Source organism: Neofelis nebulosa, chromosome 3 (genome assembly GCF_028018385.1).
Source record: "Neofelis nebulosa isolate mNeoNeb1 chromosome 3, mNeoNeb1.pri, whole genome shotgun sequence".
NCBI lineage: Eukaryota > Metazoa > Chordata > Mammalia > Carnivora > Felidae > Neofelis > Neofelis nebulosa.
In genome coordinates, this window is record NC_080784.1 from 186051546 (window position 1) to 186073660 (window position 22115).

The 22115-nt window shown below is 43.6% G+C and overlaps 1 protein-coding gene across 11 annotated transcripts in view; it reads right to left on the reverse strand.

Annotated features, from left to right (window-relative positions):
• The window catches only part of RBPJ (recombination signal binding protein for immunoglobulin kappa J region), a 221373-nt gene that overhangs the window by 89884 nt on the left and 109374 nt on the right, over positions 1 to 22115 (reverse strand). For 2 of the 11 annotated variants that reach the window (XM_058722915.1, XM_058722918.1), the window contains exon 1: positions 13741 to 13914. The exons of 2 other annotated variants lie outside the window; for them this stretch is intronic. Coding sequence is in view for 3 of the 9 variants with exons in the window: in XM_058722921.1 (XP_058578904.1) it covers positions 13974 to 14032 (59 nt within the window). In the remaining 6 variants the exon portion in view is untranslated. Of the gene's footprint in view, positions 1 to 12125; positions 12775 to 12900; positions 13411 to 13740; positions 13915 to 13973; positions 14105 to 22115 lie in introns of those variants that run through there. 7 more of the 11 variants (XM_058722912.1, XM_058722913.1, XM_058722921.1 and 4 more) reach the window with 6 other exon arrangements.

Sequence of the window (22115 nt, forward strand, 5' to 3'; positions counted from 1 at the left end):
AAACACATGACTCAAGTCATTCTTAATAGTACTACCTTTCATTTACACAGTATAAGAATTATTTTCTAAGTTCTCTGACACGTATAATATCCTGTTTAACTTACAGCCTAAATCACAGGTATTATTCACACACACACACAAAAGGGGAAGCAGAGCATCAAACTAGTTAGTAGTAGTGAAAAGAATGTGTTTCATGACCTTCAGCCTGTGTTCTTTCCACAACCTTTCTTCCAAAATCATACACTGAAATGCAGAGACCAAAATCCCACATATACCAAATTCCTGTTGAACTTCATCCTCCTGCCTCAGATCTTCACTCTGGCTGGAGTTAGGGAAGGGGCTCTTCTATTCAGTGAGCCACCCAATCCTGTAGATGGAGGACTAAAGGTTATTAATCTCAAATTTGAGGAGGAGGGTGTGGAGAGGAAGAGTGCCCAGTAGCATCATCACATACTAGATTCCACAATCCTTAGCGACAGGAGTCTGAATTTCAACTCTTCCACCAACTAGCAGGTAAACCTGGGTTAAATCTGTATCAAACACGACTGTTACTTTCCACACCAGACAATGGCAAGAGCTAAATTTAACAACAGATCTCAAGGCTACTGAGCATCACATTCAGATAACAGATTACATTTAAAACACATTAGATGAATCTGTATTAATACCAGGAAGCCCCTTAGGGATGCCTGGGTGGTTCAGTTGGTTAAGCATCCAACTCTTGATTTGGGCTCAGGTCACGATCTCACAGGAGTGAGATCAAGCCCCGCATCAGGTTCCGCACTGGGAGTAGAACCTGCTTAAATTCTCCCTCTCTCTCTCTCCCCCTACCCTGCTTGCGTGTTCTCTCCGTCAAAATACATAAATATCTTTTAAAAACCTTGATAACATATGGTAGAAGTAGGGTTTTAAATCAGTGAGAAAACGACAGAGCATTCAAAAAGTGATGTTGCTAGAACACTTCATCGTTTCGTTCATTCAACAAATACTTACTGAGTACCTTCTATGTACCAAGCACTCTATTTTAGTAGGGCAGAGAAACACAAAATCAAAAGGCAAATAATAGTTAGAAATTGATATATGCGAGTGAGAAAAATAAAACAGGAAGGAGTACAGAGTGTGGGATAAAAAGCAGGATAAATGTGGTAAAATGAGAACGTACTAGAGACCAAGAAAAAGGTGACAGCAAGGTGGAAAACCAAGAGTGTGGTATCCTACGAGCCAAATGAAGAAAAAAAAAAAATGTTTGAGCAAGAAAGGAGTGATCAAAGATATCAAATGTTCATCAACTCAGATAACATCTGAAAAAACTGACCACTACAATAACCTGCAGGGCAACTGGTAACTGGAGAGGAGCAGGTTTGCTGGAGTGGTGGAGATAAAAGCCTGGCTGAAGTCGCTTTAGGGAGAATGAAGAGTAACTGGAGATGGAAGAACTCTCCACAGGAAGTTTGCTGCAAAGGGCAAAAGAGAAATAGAGGACTAAAGCAGAGTCCAGAGAAATAGCAGCATGTTTGTATACTGTCAAGCATGCTTCAGCAGAAAGGTAAAAACAGACCAGAGACAGGGGAGGCTAGCTGGCTGTCCAATGTTCTGGAGTAGCTGAGAAGAGATGGGATCTTGCGCACAAACAGAGGGCCTGCCCTTCCTTAAAGAGTTCTCACAGTGTTTTACAAACTCCAACTGGCACCAGAACCACCTGGAGGGAAACAGACTGCTGGACTCCTCACCTCCAGAGCTTCAGACATAGGAGGTCTGGGGTAGAGTGTGAAAGAATGTGCATTTCTTACAAGTTCCCAGATTATCCCATTGCTGCTGGTCCAAAGACCTCATTTTAAGAGCCACAACCCTTTAAAACAGAAGACAGAAAAAAATGAGTATATGAAAACAAGGCTGTACATTTGGTTATACATTTGGAAAAAATAAGGTCAGCCTCTACATCACATAACACAGCAAAAAACCAACCAACCAAACAACCAAACAAAAACGTCCCAGAAAGGTTAAAGGGATAAATCATTTCTTAAGTTGTAAAAGGACATTTACAAGAAAAACATAAGAATGCCTTCATAATCTTAGGGGTGAGGAAGACAAGCAAAACACAAAGCAAAAGGACAAACTACAAACTGGATTACGTAAAAACTTTTAAACCATTTAAGACAATTAAGTAAAATTGAATGACAAATGGAAATCTGTGACAAAATACTTTATATAAAGTTGAAAGTATCTAAAAAATAAAAACTTGTTACACAAAATAAGAAAAAGACACATTCCATAAGAATACAGTTATAGTCAAATCTAACTTTGACTAAATCTAGATTTAGTCAAATCTAATTTCTAGAACACAGATTTATTTTTAAAGTAATCTCTAACAGAGAGTAATCTAATACTTTATTTGAAGTAATAATCTAATATAATCCCCTTTTCCTTAAAGCCTTTGTTAGACTTCTCTCTGGGATTGCTTGTTTGCAGCTTCCAAGGGGCTTGAAGCTTTCAGGTGATTACCATTTAGGTAGAGAAACAAAAGCTCTACCAATACAGAGGGTACAGTAAATGGCAGAGGCAGAAGTAAAGCTGTGTGAACTTGAATTAAATTACTAAATTCCTGACCCTCAGACTTATCTATAAAATGGAGATACCATCTCCCTCACAACGTAGTTGAGGACTCAGCAGATACTCAACAAAATGTCAACTCCCTAAAACTTCTTAATGTTTGCTAAACTATTGACACGTAATAAACAGAATGTCAGCATTTCCACTTTAAAAGAAAAAGTTGCGGGGCGCCTGGGTGGCTCAGTCGGCTAAGCGTCCGACTTCGGCTCAGGTCATGATCTCGCGGTCCATGAGTTCGAGCCCCGCGTCAGGCTTTGTGCTGACCGCTCAGAGCCTGGAGCCTGCTTCAGATTCTGTGTCTCCCTCTCTCTCTGACCCTCCCCCGTTCATGCTCTGTCTCTCTCTGTCTCAAAAATAAATAAATGTTAAAAAAAATTTTTTTTTTAAATAAAAGAAAAAGTTGAAAACTATACTCCCAGTTGTTCACAGTAGTTAATTTCCTGGTGGAAGACTACCATGGCTGACTTTCCATGACATATTTAAATAACTTTTGAATTTCTTATATGAGTGATTTTTCCAACACAAAAAATAATCAAGGTAACTGTTTACAGATGACACTAATTAACCCTTAAGAAAAACTTCCACATCAACACAGTCACTTCCTTGAAATAATTAGAAAAACAAGCTAAAATGAGATGAAAAAATAAATCAACTGCACATCTAAGCCTCCATGTTAATTTAAATCCTAATGTAATTTAAGATATTTAATTGACCAACTGACAACTTTCAGGAATTGCACCCTGGAAACTAGGCCTATGTCAGTGATATGTATCGTCTAGGTAAAATCCTATATGGAAAAGTATCTCCTTCCCTCTTGGGGGGGGGGGAGGCCAGGATGAAAAATGGCTTGTTTATCAATAATTAGTTAAGAATCTTTGAAAGCTACAGCTACCAAGTTTGTTTTTTAAACATTATAATAGTGAACTGGCAACTCCCACTAATGCAGTGCGATCCATTTAATCAAATAATGGCACTCATTATAAGCTGTAAGTAAATTACTAAAACTATCACTACTACCTCTGGAATGCTGAAATGGATTTAATTCACTTCCTTGACATTTGAATAAGCACAGATGACAGATACAACACACAATGAATTCCACAGTCAAGAGAATGATACTGCCTTGAAATACACACTAGAAAACTCACTGTATGAAAATCATTAGGCTCACAAATGAGCCTATCTTTCACTATAAAATTTCAAGTTGTGGCCTCCTTCCCTATATGACCATCTTCTTTTTCTCAATCTCCTCTTCTGTCCTTCCATTTTCTCTAACAGCGTCTTTGGAAACAACCAGCTGCAGTTTAGTGCAAGCGGCAGAACTAAGATGCTAGAGAGGCAAGAGGCAGAGAGGCTGGGCTGAGCCAGGGGTAACTGAACCAAGACAGTTCTTGAGGAGGGATGGCTAAAGCACACTGGGTGAGAAGTGTGCATTGAGAAGAAATGTGTTCTAAAAGAGGCCACCCTGGTCAGTCAGAAATACAAGATAAAGAACACAAGCAGCATCAAGAAGGAAGACAGCAGAGGAGGTAAGAACGGCAGGCTCAGAGCTGACCGGCAGGCTCAGAGCTGACCGTTTATTTTGTTTTGTTTATTTTTGAGAGAGTGCAAGCAGGGGAGGAGCAGAGAGAGGAGGACAGAAGATCTGAAGCAGACTCTGTCTCAGCTGACATCACAGTGTCCCATGTGGGGTTCAAACTCACGAACTGCGGGATCATGATCTAAGTCAGAGTCAGAGCCACCCAGGTGCCCCAGAGCTGACCGTTTATTAAGCAACACTGGCAGTATCACTCCAACCAGGCTCGGAGATGAGAGATTTGTATTCTTGGTCGAAGACCGCACTCACAGAAAGAAAAAGAAAGCAAAGTGCATGTGACATTAAAAGGTAGCTGAATGGGGATGCCTGGGTGGCTCAGTCAGTTGCGTATCCAACTTGGGCTCAGGTCACGATCTCACAGCTCGTGGGTTTGAGCCCCGTGTCAGGCTCCGTGCTGACAGCTCCGAGCCTGGAGCCTGCTTGGGATTCTGTGTCTCGGTCCCTCTCTGCCCCTCCCCCACCTGCACGCTCGCTCGCTCACTCTCTCTCTCTCTCTAAACTAAACATTAATTTTTTTTTAAAAGTTAAATTAAAATATTTTTTTAAAAACGGAGCTGAGTGGTATAAATTGAAGAGAGTAAAAGACCAGCACAAGTCTCTCCCCAAAAAGCATGCTAGAACTAGTCTCAGCTCATTCATTGAATGTGTCTCAGCCATTAGCCAACTGGAAATTATTCAGTCCATCTGTGCCTACGTTTAAATGAGTGGTGACTTTAGAACATATGATTAGAAGATCTTTTCCAGCTCTGAAGTTTCCTGAATGGCATGGATTTAATAATCTGTAACATTTGTCACACAAGATATAATTACATTCTAGGGTATGTTACAGGGAGAATATAATATACCAAAATATAAATAAGAATACAGAATCACAGTCTAGTATCCTTACAAACCACACTTCATCATCTTTCATTAAGTCCAATAAGAAGCAAATTCCCAAAGTCTCCTCCTTTAACCTTAGAAACTATAGCCTAAACTCTAACCACCAGGCTTCACTGTCAATACATTTGGAGATGGAGAGTTTGGTCACTTGTGGCATTTCACTGAGCCTCTCCTTTCAGCTTTTTTCTAGAGGACATGTTGAAATGGCATTATGCTTTTTCTATTTTTCAACACTATGGGTTTTCAGTTTGCTAATGTTTCGTATTCTACTTCAAAAAGTATGGTCCAGAAATGGCAGAAAGCTGAACATAATCCAGGAGGTCAAGTTTCTCCACAGGTTCTTCATAGACCAACTATGCTGAATGTCAGCCTTATCACTTAGACTAAGTGCCACCTAGTGGCAAGCGTTATATATAATTAAATCCATTCAAGTCCTATTCATCCAGCACGTAACATTCTAGCTGATAACAGCTGTACCATAATTATACAAGATAAGTAAAATATTGATCCTGTCTTTATGGAGCTCGCTGACAAATCAGAGAGAGAGGGAGGGATACTCGACACAGATCTATTCACGTAAGGCAGAAAGATGTTAAATGTTACCAAAGTATACAAAATTGTTACAGAAATACGCAAAAGTACTCAGCAGTTGTTTAAAAGCTAAAAGAAACAAAACACTATCAGGCAGATTCTCCTGTACCTGCTCACATCACTCAGACTTTCCTACTTCTAGTTGCTTTACCCAAGTTTCAATCATTCCATTTTTTCCTCCCCACTCTCCTTTCCACCCTTGCCCACTCTCCATCCTATCCTTTAAATTCTCCAGAGAGGGGGAAGAGAAGGACGTATTTATTGAGTCCACCTACTACTCCCAGAACTGAGCTAGGCATTTTATATCCCATATCTCATTTAATCTTCACAACAATACCATGAAGTATTATCTTCTCCGACTTTTCAGACAACGGCAAGACAGATTAAGTGAATGCTCATAGCCATAGATCTACAGTGCACGGATTCCAAAGCTTCCTATGCCATCCTGTCTCAAAAAGAGCTGCTTTGTTCTTCCCATTGATAAGCCTACTACCATCAAGATCAGACCCTGATTATATTTCTCCTTTGGTCTCCATCCATCCCATTCTATTCTACAGATTACACCCAGCCACACCTCTTCAAAAATGTTCAAGCCTTCCTGCCCCCATCCCTGATTGATATCCAAATCCTTAGCACTCAAGGTCCTCCAAGAAGACCCAAACACTCTTCCAGTTTGATTTCCTAACACCCCCCTATCAACTCTCACCTTTTCTATGAACTCTCCTCCATTTAAGATAATCATTCACACCTCTGTGTTCCCACCATTATACATGTTACAGTACTTATAACTTCCCTTATTATAACGCTCTGTTTGCTTTCCACTAAATCATAAGCTTCACCGGACAACTTCTTTTTAAGACCAACACATGGCAGTCATACCTATTACGTGCTCAACAACTGTTTAAAACATTATTTCTGCAGTTACACTGAAGAACCACCAAAGCATGGTTACACTCATTTCCCTGAATCACCCTCCCCACCCCTTCATGACGGGGAACCTCAATGTTTCCACTTCCTCCAGTTGGTATATGGATCAGGAGCTTTGTACAGAACTATATAATTTTTTGAGCGAAAGATTTTCTCAGACTCAAACCAAAAGTTAAATGAATTGAAAAAGTATGCTGGAAACTGTGGAGATAATAAAAAGTTCAGTGGTTGTCAGGAGGTAGGGTTGGGGAGGGGATGAGCAGGCAGAACACAGAGGATTTTTAGGGCAATGAAACTGCTGTAGGATTCCACACCGGTAGATACATTTACATTTGTTCAAACCCAAAGAAGTTTAAGGTAAACTACAGACATAGATAATAACGTGTTGATGTTAAGTTTTTTTTTTAATGTTTATTTTTTGAGACAGAGACAGAGAGTGAGCGGAGGAGGGGCAGAGAGAGAGAGAGGGAGACAGACTCTGAAGCAGGCTCCATGCTCCAAGCTGTCAGCACAGAGCCCAACACGGAGCTTGAACTCCCGAAACATGAGACCATGAACTGAGCCAGTCGGACGCTCAACCAACGGAGCCACCCAGGTGCCCCGTAAGTTTATCAATTACAACAAATCTACCACTATGCTGGGGGGTGTTGATAACGAAGGAGGCTATTTATGTACAGGGGCAGGGAGAACATGGGTTATCTCTGTACCTTCCCCTCAATATTGCTGTGAACCTAAAACTGCTCTAAAAAATAAGGTCCATAAAAAAAATAAAATAAAAACAAGGTATGCTAGCAAAATAAGATAAGATCTTAGTGGGTCTGCAGTTTTCCAATGAGGGAACAAATACCCTTCCTTCAATTATGCAAACCAGCCTAATCTTTGTCACACTAATAAAAAATAACAGGATTTCATAAAGTGAGCAACGTTTTTCCTGGTTATATAAACTTTTTTATGAGAAATACACTCTTATTCATTTATAATTCTATCATCTGATTAATAATGCACAGAAGACATATTAGCTCTAAGGCCAAGTTAAAACTATCAAATATAGGAAAGGAAGCATGGATAAGGAGTTAAAAAGAGGCAATTTGATTTTCTAGCATATTCTAGCTCACATCCAACAGGTGCAGCATTTTCATCTCAAGGCTTTTGCAACTTGGGATACCTAAGAAACAGTGGTTTCTATACTGTTTTGTAAACTTAAAATAGTGCAGATATTTCCAAGACTGCCATGAACATAACCAATCGGACTAAAAAACTGCCGTGCTTATCATTATATACTGTCTCAGCATAACAAACCTACACAAATATTTATGCAGATCGGTAATTACTACCAATTATACAACCCAAGCCACAATGCCTCTAATGCTTGCTTTTCCTCAGAAGTATGTTCAGGAAACACATTATCTTTTTCATACCACTAGGATATCATTTCATCCCCTGAAGCAGAAAAAGGCCTAATGAGGCATAAGTGACACCATGATATTGTGCCAGGCCTAAGGGGCATCCAGAACTGTGGGCAGGGTGTATGAAAGATGGTAGCAGTTGGGCATTCAACATTCCTACATTATTACCACCACTGTCCAGGCAGAGAGGAAAGCAGTAACAAGGAGACCCCAAAAGTTGGGGGTGACTTAATGGCAACATCCATGGTCAAGCAGTAATTTACCAAATATGTCTGCTCAAAATGCCAAAATACATATTTCAAGGGCTGCGGTCCACTGCACTAAATACACTGCTGCCTTCCTAAAACATGACCCACAAACCACAGGTTACAAAATAAAAAGCCCATCTTGAACCCTGCCTATGAAAGGTTACCAGAAGAAACCAATTGTTACAACTAAAATATTTGTATACAGTGCTTTAATCTTTACAAATCACTTAAACATACATGTTTTTATTTGAACTTTACAATTTCACATATTTGACCTTACTTGATAGCCACGATACCTGTCAAATAAATACAACAAAATTATCATTCCCTTTTATATAGAGGTAGAACATGAAGCTTGGAGAAATCATAGGTAATTTGTCCACAATTCCTGAGGCTTCCGGAAGATTATCAAGTTATTATTTCATTCAGTGGCATGGATCTCCCCCCGCCCCCCCACACACACCCAAAAAAGCAGTCCGCAGAGTCTTAAATTCCAACATACATCCCTATGCATCTAAGGACTTAAAACATTAAAAAATAATAGAACCTTTTGAGAAACACTCGCCAACCATGCAAAAAACAAAATGTGAAATTTAAGCTTGTCAGTTTTGCACAAACAATACAGTATAATTCAAAAGGAGATTCTAAGATTTTACTATAATGTTCTCATAGGCTATGAGACTGCCTGTAGCTGAAAATATCAATTCCTTTGGGTACCTCAGCAACTAAATTCCCTACAGAATCAATACATTCCCTGTATATGTCAAATTCTGCCTACAGGAACCAGTTTGCAACAAGGTTTCAAAGTACGAGTCATTTGTTCAAAAAAACCTTTTTACTGAGTCCCTATCATGTACTGGCCACTCTTTTGGGTATAAGAATATATAAATGACCACACACAGACAGACACACACACACACACACACACACAGTATCTGTCACCAGATAACTATAAGCCTTTGAGTGTGACAATTACAACTCAGCACGACACAAGAGAATTATACTGACTCCTTTAAGAACACATGGAAGAGGCAAGGAAGCTAGCCTGCTAGATCCTGGTAGACCATCCTCAGATTTATGTCTTGAATAATAACCCAATACCAGCACTTTTCATGCACATTAAATTGCTAAATCCATCCAGGAAACTACAGATTCTTAAATACAGCTGGAGCACTGATGATGAAGGGAAGTATCAACAGTTCAGATGGAGACAGAGTAAATGAAATAGAGGACCCTATATGCCACACTAACATTTTTTGAGCACCTGCTATGTGCCAGACATCCTACTAAATGTTTTCTTGCATTTAATCCTCACGTCCCACTGAACGAAAAATAATTATCTTACAATTGATGGAAAAGGCAAGGAAAGTTAGATCACTTTACAATGTTACAGAGGCTTTAAGAGGCAGAGACAGAATTGGAATCCAGTTCAGATTAAATTCTAAATGTGAATTACAACTCTCTACTCCACTGCCTCTTTAATGAAGACTGCTAGGGGGAGCCATTGAAAGGTTTTTAAACTAAGAAATGAAGTGATCAGATTTGCTCTTTAGACGGTGTGGAACCTGGATGAAGGAGTTGAGTCTACAAACAAAAAGGAAGCTGCCAATGTTTATAGTAATCCAGGTGAGAAAGGAGAACAAGAATTGTGGCAGTAGGGGTGAAGGAGACAGATTCAAGAGATTTTTCAGGAGAGAAAAGTTTCAGTTCTAAGTGACTAAATGTGAAGAGTTAGTGTGAGAGAGGAATCCAGAAACCTAGCTTGGGGAACTTAGCTGGGACATGTTATCATCTACCTGGAACAGAGAAGCAACAGTTTTCGTGTGTTCAGTATCTACTGAGCATCTCCCAAATGTGAAACTCTCCTCAACCGAGGGCCAACCCCGAAATTTATGGTCCTGGTTGTTAGAAAATATTCTTTAGAGCAAATAACAAAGCTTTGAAAACTATAAGGTATACTAAAAATCAGTCATTACTATGAACAAATTTGACCTACAGTCTAGTAAAAACATTTTGTGCTACCATTAAAAATATATATATTGCCACATGCATAAAATAAAAACTTGAAAAAATATTACCACATGCAGAAAACAAATCAATAGAGGGAAAACATCCCACAACTTTACAACATATTATTAGGAGTTTGACCGATTTTCAGTTTCTTATACAACACACACGTCACCTGTAATTTGTTATACTTAGCCGTCTCCGTCTAAGCCTATAGGGGGAAAAACGTATTGGTTTTATTTACCCAAGCTATAATGCATATTTTCATTTTTTTTCATCCCACTATCACCATTGCAACTTGCCAAGAACTTCGTTCATAACCTCCTACTTGACTTCCTGTAAAATATGACCTACTTCACATCAGCTTATTTTGGTAACAATTCCTAGACTTTACTACACCTTTTATCCAAGGATGCTCTCTGCAAATCCTACGGCACAGCAATCCTGTGCAGATGTGGCAAGTTATTACAATTCCCATTTTACTACATAGTTAGGAAATTGGCCCAGGGGAAGTAGAGTAACTTGGAAATAATCATAAAGCCAGATGCCAAGAATAACAACTTTTAGTCAATCCATGAGAAAATACTGCCCCTAGTTGAAATAACATGAAATTTAGTATTAGGAGGAAGCAAAAAATGTTTTAAAGCCACATCCTAGGTTTTTAAATTTTATTTTTAAAATGACCCAATACTAGAATTAAGATTTGTGAGAACTTTCAAACACACCATTTTTTCACTAACACCTTATCCATCCAGAGTGCCAAAGATTATTTAATAAATTACAGCTGGCAAGAATGGCTTCCCCCCCCCCACACCCCCACAAACCATTTTTTACCTTACCCCTTTAAAAGACATTGATAGAAATCTGTTATTGGACAATTGGTAACTTTTTAACAAACCTAACTGCTTAAAATCTAATACCTAGAAGCATATGTTAAAATAAATCTGGAAAGTGAGCACCTTATATTTTTTTTCCCTGAAAACACACTCTGCAGACCAACTTACAATATGAATGGACAATAAATTTAAAGCTTTTATAGTGAATAATCAGAATGAAAGTTTCCCAACCACAACCCATCCCGTATGTTTCTAAATATGCTGTTTTTGATATAATTTAGTAAAAGCAACATTTTATTTGATCACAAAATAAAACTCTTATTCAATTCAGAAACAAAAAACAATTTGTGAAAGTAGTTTTTATGATGTTTGTGTGATCATTCTTACACGTACAAGTCAGAACAAAATACCTCCCATTATTACACCATATTTATACTTTGCTTACTGTCAGAAAAAGCGCACTCAAGATTTTACCTGCAACAGAATGGTTATGCACAAAGAACAAGTATGGGAGACAAATGATTACTGGTAAAATCCACTCATGGAACCCAGACTGAAAACAAAGTTTCACAAAACCCTCACGTATCGATTATGAAACGTCATTTTCCATTAATTAAAATTCAAACTACTAATTCTAATCACAGCCTTCAAAAAAAAAAAAAAGATTTCTACTGCACCAACATTCCCCACACTAAATCTTGTACATCCTCTACTAAACATCACTTTACGTGGAATTTTAGTTTATAAAGGAAATGACACTCCAAATGATTTTGTGGGTAACACAACTTCTAAAAATAGTGATCAACTAGTAGGGGGAAAAAAAACTTGTCAACAGTGTATTCAGTCTAGTAATCCTGGTAAATCAAAAACTTCTTATCCCCAGCACCAGAATATTCAGGCTATTTAAATACACCACACCAACTCTCCCCCACCCCCACACACAACACCCAGTTTTTACATTACCATAACAATAAGCACTCTGAACAATTTAAAGCTCCTTTAACATTAGAAGTGACTTTACCTAAGACTATTACTTAAATGTCTTTTAATTGCATTTGATTAATGCATTCCACGAAGATTCTAGAAGCAGTATTCATCAACCAGAAACTGCACTCTTAAGCGTGTTCCTCATTTCAACTCCAAAGATGGGACAGAACGGTTGTCACAAATCTACAGAGCAAAAACGTACAACTATAAACTATCTAAAGATTAAGAAAAAGTAAAATATTTATATCAAATTCCCAAGCAGGATGCCTCCCTTTTTCCTTAGGCAGGAGTTACTACTAAAATAAACTCTAGAACTAGAGTCTAGAAAATGCTGACATTTTCAATCCGAATACTCACAAGTCCTTTAACATCAAAATTCACTCTACTACTGTTCACGTACAAAATGAATATTCAGTGTGGATATCTGAAACTAGTCTCACACACCAGCAGGAAAAGGATACCTCGCACCTCTTCTAACCGTCCTACAATACCCTCAGGTAACCCAGAGGCAAAGCTACGACAGCTGCCCTTGGCCTAGGCCGTCAGAAACAGCCTAAGAGCGGGCGGTGGAGGGGGCGGGGGGAGCAATAACCAAGAGACCAGATCTTTTTCCAGGGCTACTGTTTCCAAGCAAAACAACCAGGGCCCAAAGAGACCGCGAAGAGAACTGGAGACACTGTAATCCCGAGAGAAAGGTGGGGGGGGGGGGGGGGTTGTGCACGTAATCCCAAGAGAAAAGGGTGCTGAGCGCCGAGGAGGAAACTAAGTATCCCCATGCATCTTTAAGACCCACAGAAACAACAACAAACCGTAGGGTCTGTCTGCTCGCAGGAGCACCAGATGGAGTCCCCGAGGCTGAGACAGTTCAGCCGACATACTCCGTGGGTAGTGGATAAATCAACCGATGATGAGAGGGAAAGGGGGATGCCAAGCGAATAAGCCACTGGATGGGGGAGACAAAGACTCTGGGGGTGATCAAGTGCCAAACGGAAAGGTGAGAGGAAAACAAGTGAGAAAACGGAAGAAAAATTAAAAGGCAGAAATCTGGTGCCTGGGCTATGGCAGGTCACGGAGCTACCGAGTAGAGAAGGGCACAACAAAGGGGCACGGGAGGAAGGACAGCTGAGATGAGGAGATGGAAAAGGGATGCGGGGCGCGACGGGTCGGACAAAGCGCCCAAGGCGGTGAAACAAAGGGCCGGGGGTAGAGAGTCGCGGGGGGCAGCGGGGAAAGACAAAGCGCCCGGGGCCGGGGGCACCGGCCGGGCGAGGAGGCGGCGACCGCCCGGAGGAACAAAGCTGCGCGGGGCCGGGAAGCAGGGCCCGCGGGCGGCGGCGCGAGAGGCGCGCGACGGGCACGGCGGGCACGGCGCCCGCGGGCCCCGCGCGCCCGGCTCCACTCACGCCCGCACCCGCCGGCGTCGCCGCCGCCGCCGCCCGCCCTCACGCGCGAGAGCCCGAGCCACGGCGGCGCAGAGCGGGGAGCGCACGGCCACACGCCGCCGCCGCCGCCGCGCTCGACGCACGCGACGCCGCCCCCGCGGCCCCGGACGCCAAGCGCGCCGCGGCCCCCGAACACGCTGCCCGCCACGGGCTGCGAGACGCCCGCAACTTTCCCGATTCCCAGCGCTCCGATTCCCCCAGACTTACCCTGTCACAACAGGCGCCATCTTCCACAAACTCTCGCCAAAACTCCAACCCTCGCGAGATTCCCCCTGACGCCTTCCCTGGTCCCTCTCCCCCGCCCCTTCCCTTTTCCCTCACTCCTCAATTCCACCCAGCCCCCGCGCTTCTTTTCCCCTCGCAGCCGCCGCGAAGAGCCAGACGCCTCGCGCCGCCCGCGGAGTAGGGGAGCCTGCTCGCTGCCTTCCCTGGAAACCTACCCAAGCGATGGAGCATGCGCAGGCGGCTCCTCCGCGGGCGAGCCCTCAGTGTGGTCCATGGGGAGCGCTCCGGTTATCCGGGTTTTGGGACGCGCCCTGAGGGACGTACGTGGAGACTGAGGAAAACCGGAGGGGATTACAACGGGGACGGGGAATGGAGGGGTCAGGAGGCGGGGCCGAGGGGAAGGGAGGAGGGGTCCTGGGAAAATCTGCCGCGTTTCACAGGCCTAGATGAAACACCTCCTCAAATGGGTGTTTTCCAAGTGGCTTCCCGCTCACTCTGGTTCCCAGCCCTTTTCATTCATTCAGACGTTCATTGGACGCCTCCCTTATGCTAATGTCAGCGTTAGATGCTGGAGCTACAGAGATGCCTGGAGTTCTGCGAGTGACAAACCTAGAACTGTCTTCGCTCATTGGGTCCCCCGTGCTAGCGCATAGACATACAAGTTACAACGTGGGCTGACCCTCCAGAGCTCTGTAAATGGAAAACTTTTGCAGTTCAGCTCTGTGGACTTAACTTTCTTCTCCTTGGGTGTGAAACGAGGTCAGGCCAAGGCCTCTGGCAAAGACACCCCTCATGTCCACCTCTCTCACGCATGTTAGGGCTCTGCGCAGTTTTCTCCAGAAGTGAAAACTGCGTTGGAATTGAGAGCCAACACTCCCCCACCCCGCACTCAAACCAGGGGTGCCGCACTCAAACCAGGGGCGCAGATTGGCCTGCTGTGTGAGCCTTTTTAGCACCTGATCGCAGTCCCCAGCCGTGTGTGAACGCAGGGGTAATGGGGGCAGACCCTGCCCAGGTCCTCCCGTGGGCCTGGCAGAGTGAAGGACGCTGGTCGCTGCCCGAAACGTACTTCAGGCAACCTAACCCTGGAAACACCGGAGGCAACTTGGTCCGTCTGGGCATTTACTAGGAGGAAGAAGGGCCTGAATCCTGACCCCTTCTTCCTACCTGCAACATCCCTTTCTCCACCTCCAACCCACCCCCACCCCCGCCCCCGCCCCCGCCCCCGCCCCCGCCAGCCTTGCCCTTTCAATTCCTAGAGATTCCCAGATCGAGCACTGCCTCCTGTAGGGAGCCCCAAAACCCGGAGAACTGGAATCCGCTGCCGGAGACCTGCTGAAGGCGCTGCAGGATTGGCGCGGCACGCGCGAGCGGCACTGCGCATGTGCCCAATGCGGGCAGCCCAGTCTCACGCTACACCTCCTTCCCACCGCCTTCCACTACTCAACTCAGACACAACACGGGCCGTGGGAAATTTCCTAAACCTCGCGAGAACGCGCCCACTGTTGCCTATGCTTTCGCCCCCAAATCTCGCGGAGCCCAGGCGGGACAGGTGTTTGTCTAGTGCAGCTCCAGGCGCTGTTCGTGCCGCGCGTGCCCGGGCGGCGGGCGGGGTGGGAAGGGAGCGGCTCGCCGCGGAGGCGGGGCGGGTGGGCGCGTGGCGGGGAGCGCGGGGCTGAAGGCCGCTGGGAGGGGGCACGACGTGTTGCACACACACGCCGCGTGACACTTTGTGGAAGAAAAATGGGTGGCGGGGTGGGCGGGCTGTAAAGCAAGAAGGGGAAGCCAGATTAGAAACTCCTCTTGGTGCTTTTGGTAAGAGGTCAGACTGTAGGGCAGGAGGAGCCCCAGGCCGATCCCCCGGGGAGGTTTCCTGTCGCCTTCCTCGAGCCGGGTACTTTCCTAAAATGTGTTTGACGCCGCACCCCCGGCCTCCGGGAGCTGACGGCCCCCACTGTCGGGTTTGAGTCATGCCTCTGAGTCACCTAGTCTGGCCACCACTTTACTTGGTTTAAAACAAGTTCAGATTTCCTTAGCTACTCTCTTCTAGCAATTGGTTGTTTTCTTTCTGATCTACCCGCTGGCCTCGCGAGTTGGGTAGGGAAAGAATAGTGCTCTCTGCGCTTCTGCACTGTCGCCCGCCTCGCATTCAAGGACACAATTTAAAAATTTCTTTCCCCTAATCTCTTCCTAGCTTTTCGAAGTAATTCCTATATATCAGTTTCTGTTCTTGTGGGTTTTACTTTCCTTTCCTTCCACTAATAAGAGTTAAACTGTTGGCTTTGCTTTCCTTCACCTTTCTATTTGCTGAAATAGTCATTCCATTTTAGGTATTGTTTCATCAGATGCTTTAGCGATGACTGGTTTCAGTGTATCCCTTCTTTTGAATTATTGGACCAGTGAATTCGTGGTTACATTCTTCAATCAGGCGCGTTTCATATTGTCCTGGTGTGGTTTCTGTACCAGCTTAGCAGGGCATTCTCAGGAACTGGTGGCTTAGTGACATCACGGACCGGCAATTAGTTTTGATTCAGTTAGAATTGAGTTTTGATTTTTGGAGGACAGTGAGTCCTCTGATAGAGGCTCACGTTCTGCTTGTTACGTAGTGGACAAGGAATCAAGTTTTTGAGTTGTTTGCAGGATTTTTAGTTATGTGTGATGATGTGTGTGCGCGCATTTTCCTATCCCTTTGACTAAATATTTCACAGAGAAAAAGCTGTAAGAATATTTAATACTATAGCTCAGTGCAAGTCATATTTGGAACGGGATAGCTCTGCCCATGGGCAGATTCGTTGGAGCCTTCATTCCAAGAAGGCATTTCAGTCGTGGTCTAGTCCAGGCCATTTACTTAATTTGGAATCATGGCCATCTGAGAGTCCCAGCCACGGAAAGCCACGGTAACCATAAGCCAAGTCACAAATCATCTTCACCCTAAAACATGCACTGCCTACATTCTTTCCCCATTTCAGTAAGTGACAACTCCAGCCTCCCACTTCTCTAAGCCAAAAACCTTGGAATCATTCTTGCCTCCTTTTCCTCCCACATCCAACATCCAGTCTAACCAAATCATGCCAGCCATTCCTACAAAATAGACCCACAGTCCAAATACTCCCACACCTCCATGGCTACCAACCCGGTGTGACCCATCTCCTTCCTCGCCTTGTTTCTAGAAAGTCTCCTAAGTGGTTCTCCCTTCTTCCATTCTTGCCTCCCGCCCCCAGTCTGTTGTCAATAGAGCATTCAGAGCAACCCTCTGGAGCTCTTTATGGTTTTCCCATTTCACTATAAGGATTTATGCCGTCTGACCTGCTACCCAAATCCCCTGATGTTGCTGACCTCACCTCTTCCTCTTGCCTTTGCTCACTGAGCTCTAACCAGCAGTCTGACTTGCTGTTCCAGGACATACTGGGCACACTAAAAACTGCTTTTGGTCTTTCCTTCAGATACCTTGTTCATTTTTTTAACTGCTTTCCAACCTTTGCTGAAACATCACCTTCTCAGCGAGGCCTTCCCTGACCACCCTTCACAAAAGTGACTCCTCATACTCTCTAGTCCCTTCTTTATTTTTTCCCAAAGCGCTTATAACTTAACATACCACATATCATACCTGTGTGTTGTGTTTCCTCTCTACCTTCTCTCGTTATTCTGTAACATTAATAATGACAGGGACTTTTGTCTATTCGTTGTTTAAACCTAAGCCACTAGAACAACGTCTGGTGCATGATAGTCGCTCAGTGTGTATTTACAGAATGAACAGTATGTCTTCTCTACAGCAGAGGAGAAATGATTCTGGAAGCTCACTAAGCCTCCTAGGGTTGAAAACAGTATAGGGGTTAGACCAACAAGAAATACCCCAGTGCCAGCCTGCCTGGGGAGAAGAGATCCTATAGAGTAATCATCTGTGTTGACTTACTGCAAAAAAATTTCTTGTTCCTGGGCTAGGCCAGTAGATGAATTCACACTTATTCAAAGGGTTTCCTTTATTCATTTTAGAACCTCAGGAAAGAAAACACTATTGGAAGGATATTAAGAAACAGGTATTTACGTATGTTGCTAATGAGAGTGAAAATACGTATAATCTTTATGAAACCATTTTATACAACTTGTTAATCTGTTAATACTGTTAACCTGTTAATCCTACAGTTGCATTTCTAGAAATCTAGACTACAAATATACTCACACATGTATGAAATTACCTATATATTGCAGCATTATTGATGGTAGAGAATACTGGTAACAACCTAAATGTCAATCAAGAGGTGTCTTATTTAACAAAAAAAATGGGGGCACCTGGGCGGCTCAGTCCTTATGTATCCGACTTTGGATCATGATCTCATGGTTCGTGAGTTCCAGCCCTGCATCAGGCTCTGTGCTGACAGCTCAGAGCCTGGAGCCTGCTTCATATTCTATGTCTCCCTCTCTCTCTGCCCCTCCCCTTCTCATGCTCTGCCTCTCTCTCTCAAAAATAAATAAAGTTAAATATATACCTGAAACTAACACTGTATGTTAACTATACTGGACTTAAAATTTAAAACTTAATTTAAAAATCGTGATATATTCAGGGCACATGGATGGTTCATTCAGTTGAGCGTCCGACTCTTGATTTCAGCTCAGGTCATGATCTCACAATTTCATGGGTCCCAGCCTCGTGTTGGGTTCTGCACTGACAGCGTGGAGGAGCCTGCTTAACATTCTCTCCCTCTCTCGGCCCCTCCCCTGCTCACACTGTCTGTCTCTCTCAAAATAAATAAACTTAAAACAAAAACAAAAAACCCAGGCACCTGGGTGGCTCAGTCAGTGGAGCATCCGACTTCGGCTCAGGTCACGATCTCATGGTTCATGGGTTTGAGCCCCACATCGGGCTCTGTGCTGACAACTCAGAGCCTGGAGCCTGCTTTAGATTCTGTGTCTCCCACTCTCTCTGTCTGTCACCCCTTGCACCCCTTTATTTTAAAAAAATAAACATTTTTTTAAAAAATCATGATATGTTCATAGAATTGAAGAGTATGCATCTGTTAATAAGCCCAGGCTGCTTTTCATGTACTTATATGGAGCTATCACAAAGTTTAGACTACAAGATACAAAACAGTATTAGATAAATACATACCTTTTGCTTCTATGTATCTAAAATGGCTCTGGAATAGAAACTGTAACAATGCCTGCACAGCATAAGGGATTCAACCGTTGGAGGATGTAGGCAAGAAGAGGACTTATCTCACAATCTACTGTCTTGGATACTTTGACTTTTTTTTTTAATGCTTTGTTTTTTTTGTTTGTTTGTTTGTTTTTAATTTTTGAGAGTGCGAGCAAGGTAGGGGCAGAGAGAGGGAGACTCAAAATCCAAAGCAGGCTCCAGGCTCTGAGCCGTCAGCACAAAGCCCAACTCTGGGCTCGAACTCACAAACTGTGAGACCGTGACCTGAGCTGAAGTTGGACGCTTAACCGACTGAGCCACTCAGGCACCCTGGATATTTTGAGTTTGGTACCAAGTGCATATATTGCCTACTCAAAATATAAAACATTAAAAAGGGGGGAAAGAAAAGGGAAAAAATGTGCGAGAATAAAAATAATTCACCAAAGAAAATTATTTCCCTTCTGTTTGCTATTAAAATTATTTTCTAAATTTTTTAATTAATTTATTTATTTTAAGAGAGAGAGAGAAGAAGGGAGAGAGAGAGAGGGAATGAGTGGGGGAGGGGGAGGGAGAGAGAGAAGGGGGGGAGAGAGAGAGGGAATGAGCAGGGGAGGGGGAGGGAGAGAGAGAGAGAGAGAGAGAGAGACAGAGAGAGAATCCCAAGCAGGCTCTGCTCTGCACTGCCAGGCCAGAGCCCGACATGGGGCTCGAACCCACAGACTGTGAGATATGACCTGAGCCAAAACCAAGAGTTGGATGGTTAACCAACTGAGCCACCCAGGCACCCCCAAAATTAGTTACTAATAGAAGTTATGTACTTGACCTACCATCTCAGTAGAATTAACTGTGGATCGGTCAGTATTTCACTCCAGCCATCGGGCAACCCTGAACTCATAAGCAAACCCATTCACACAGCAAGTTTAGAGTCCCGACCATCCATGTCAGACATCATCTTTGGTGGTTTAAAAAGCTGGATAATGCAGGGGCGCCTGGGTGGCGCAGTCGGTTAAGCGTCCGACTTCAGCCAGGTCACGATCTCGCGGTCTGTGAGTTCGAGCCCCGCGTCAGGCTCTGGGCTGATGGCTCGGAGCCTGGAGCCTGTTTCCGATTCTGTGTCTCCCTCTCTCTCTGTCCCTCCCCCGTTCATGCTCTGTCTCTCTCTGTCCCAAAAATAAATAAATAAACGTTGAAAAAAAAAAAAGCTGGATAATGCAGAGACCTCAGGGGACTCCCTGGCCAACAGAGTACACAGACTGGTTGCTGTGTAATTCTAGGACAGATGTAGTTTAGTGGCATTGGAGTACAATGGAGGAAGCACCTAAGTCTTGACTGATGGACCCTGGGAAACCTTGCAGAGATGACTATTGAACTGACTCTTGATGGAGGGGAGTTCAGAAGACAATCAGAGGAGGAAGAAAATGAGAGGCACAGGAAACAACATGCTCAGGCTCTGAGGTGTGAAAAAGCATCTTGTACTCAGGGGAACTCCAGGTGGGGGGGTTGGTGCATGTAGAAGCAGGGGGCAGGCATCCTAAACAGGGTCATAAGAAGGACCTGCAGAAAGGTCCTCAAAACTTGGCATCGGCATCAGCTGCGTCCCACTCCCTAAGACTCTAAACGAGTTCATCTGGGTTGAAGCCCGCGAACAGGCATTTCTAGCAGGCTGGTCAGGGATTCTGATGCAAATTGTTCATGAGCCAAACTTTGAGAATCTTTGTTGTAGGGGGTAGATGTAATCTTTCTTCAAGAGGTTCACGTTTGGGGGCACCTGGGTGGCTCAGTCGGTTGGGCGTCCGATTTCGGCTCAGGTCATGATCTCACAGCTCGGGAGTTCGAGCCCCTTGTCAGGCTCTGTGCTGACAGCTCGGAGCCTGGAGCCTGCCTCGGATTCTGTGTCTCCCTCTCTCTCTTTCTCCTCCTCAGCTCATGCCCTGCCTCTCTCTCTCTCTCTCTCAAAAATAAATAAACATTAAAAAAGAAAAAGGGGGCTCACTTTTGGGGCGCCAGGGTGTCTGACTTCAGCTCAGATCATGATCTCACAGTTCATGAGTTCAAGCCCCGAGTGTGGCTCTGTTCTCCTCCTCTGCCCCTCCCCCATCATGCTGTGTGTGTGTGTGTGTGTGTGTGTGTGTGTGTGTGTCTCAAAACCAAATATTTAAGAAAAAAAAAGTTTCACATTAAAGGGAGTAATCGCATGTAGTTTTCTTTGAAAAACAATAAACACTATCTAATATGAAAAGGCATGAGTTTGGGAGCCCCGAGTGTATATATCCAATAGGTATGTGAAGCAGTTAGTGGCAGTGACATAAGCACATTCCTGAAAGGGGCATGTTTTGCTGTGGTGGTTTAAACCACAGGGACATATTTCAACAATTTTATTCTAACACTAAATTTCACCATCTTCTATTAATGAGGCACAGTGAAACATTGAACATCAGCCTCATGACGGAGAACGTGGGCTCCAACGCCACATCGTATGGATTCTGGCTCTAAGACCTTAGACACGTTACTGCCTATTGTCAGTGCCTCAGTTTCCTCACCTGTAAAATGGAGGTGATAGCACCTAATTCATAGGGTAGTCATGAGAATTCAAAATGTGTATTATGTCATGAGGATTCAAAGTGTTTATTATGTCTAAGTCATACAGAATGACACCCGGGACATAATTGCTATGGTGGTGTCAGTTTGTATCATTATTATTTTTATCCAATAAATCTATGAGTTGCATTCACCTAATGAAAATTATTGCAAAGCATGTGAAAATATCTTTAACACTTCAAAAATCAGTGTTGAAATTGCTGAATATAGGGGTGCCCGGGTTGGTCAATCGGTTAAGCATCTGATTCTTGATTTCGGCTCAGATCATGATCTCACAGGTCTCGAGAGCAAGCCCTCCTTCGGGCTCGTGCTGACGGCATGGAGGCGGTTTAGGATTCTTTCTCTCTCCCCCTCTCTCTGCCCCTCCCCCGCTCACACATGTGCCACCCTCTCTCTCTCTCAAAAAATAAAAAATAAGTAAATGAATAAACAGCTGACTACAGTGGCAATTTTATCCAGATTGGTGTGAATTCATTTCTTTAGCCTCTCCCACTTAGAAATAGCAGTATCACTATTATTATTTAATTTTCGGAGGTGCACGGGTCCTAAAAGTTTGGAAACCTGTTGTAGATAGGCAACGAGAGCCTCTCAGGATGTAAAGCAGGGTTTGATGCGATGGGATGGC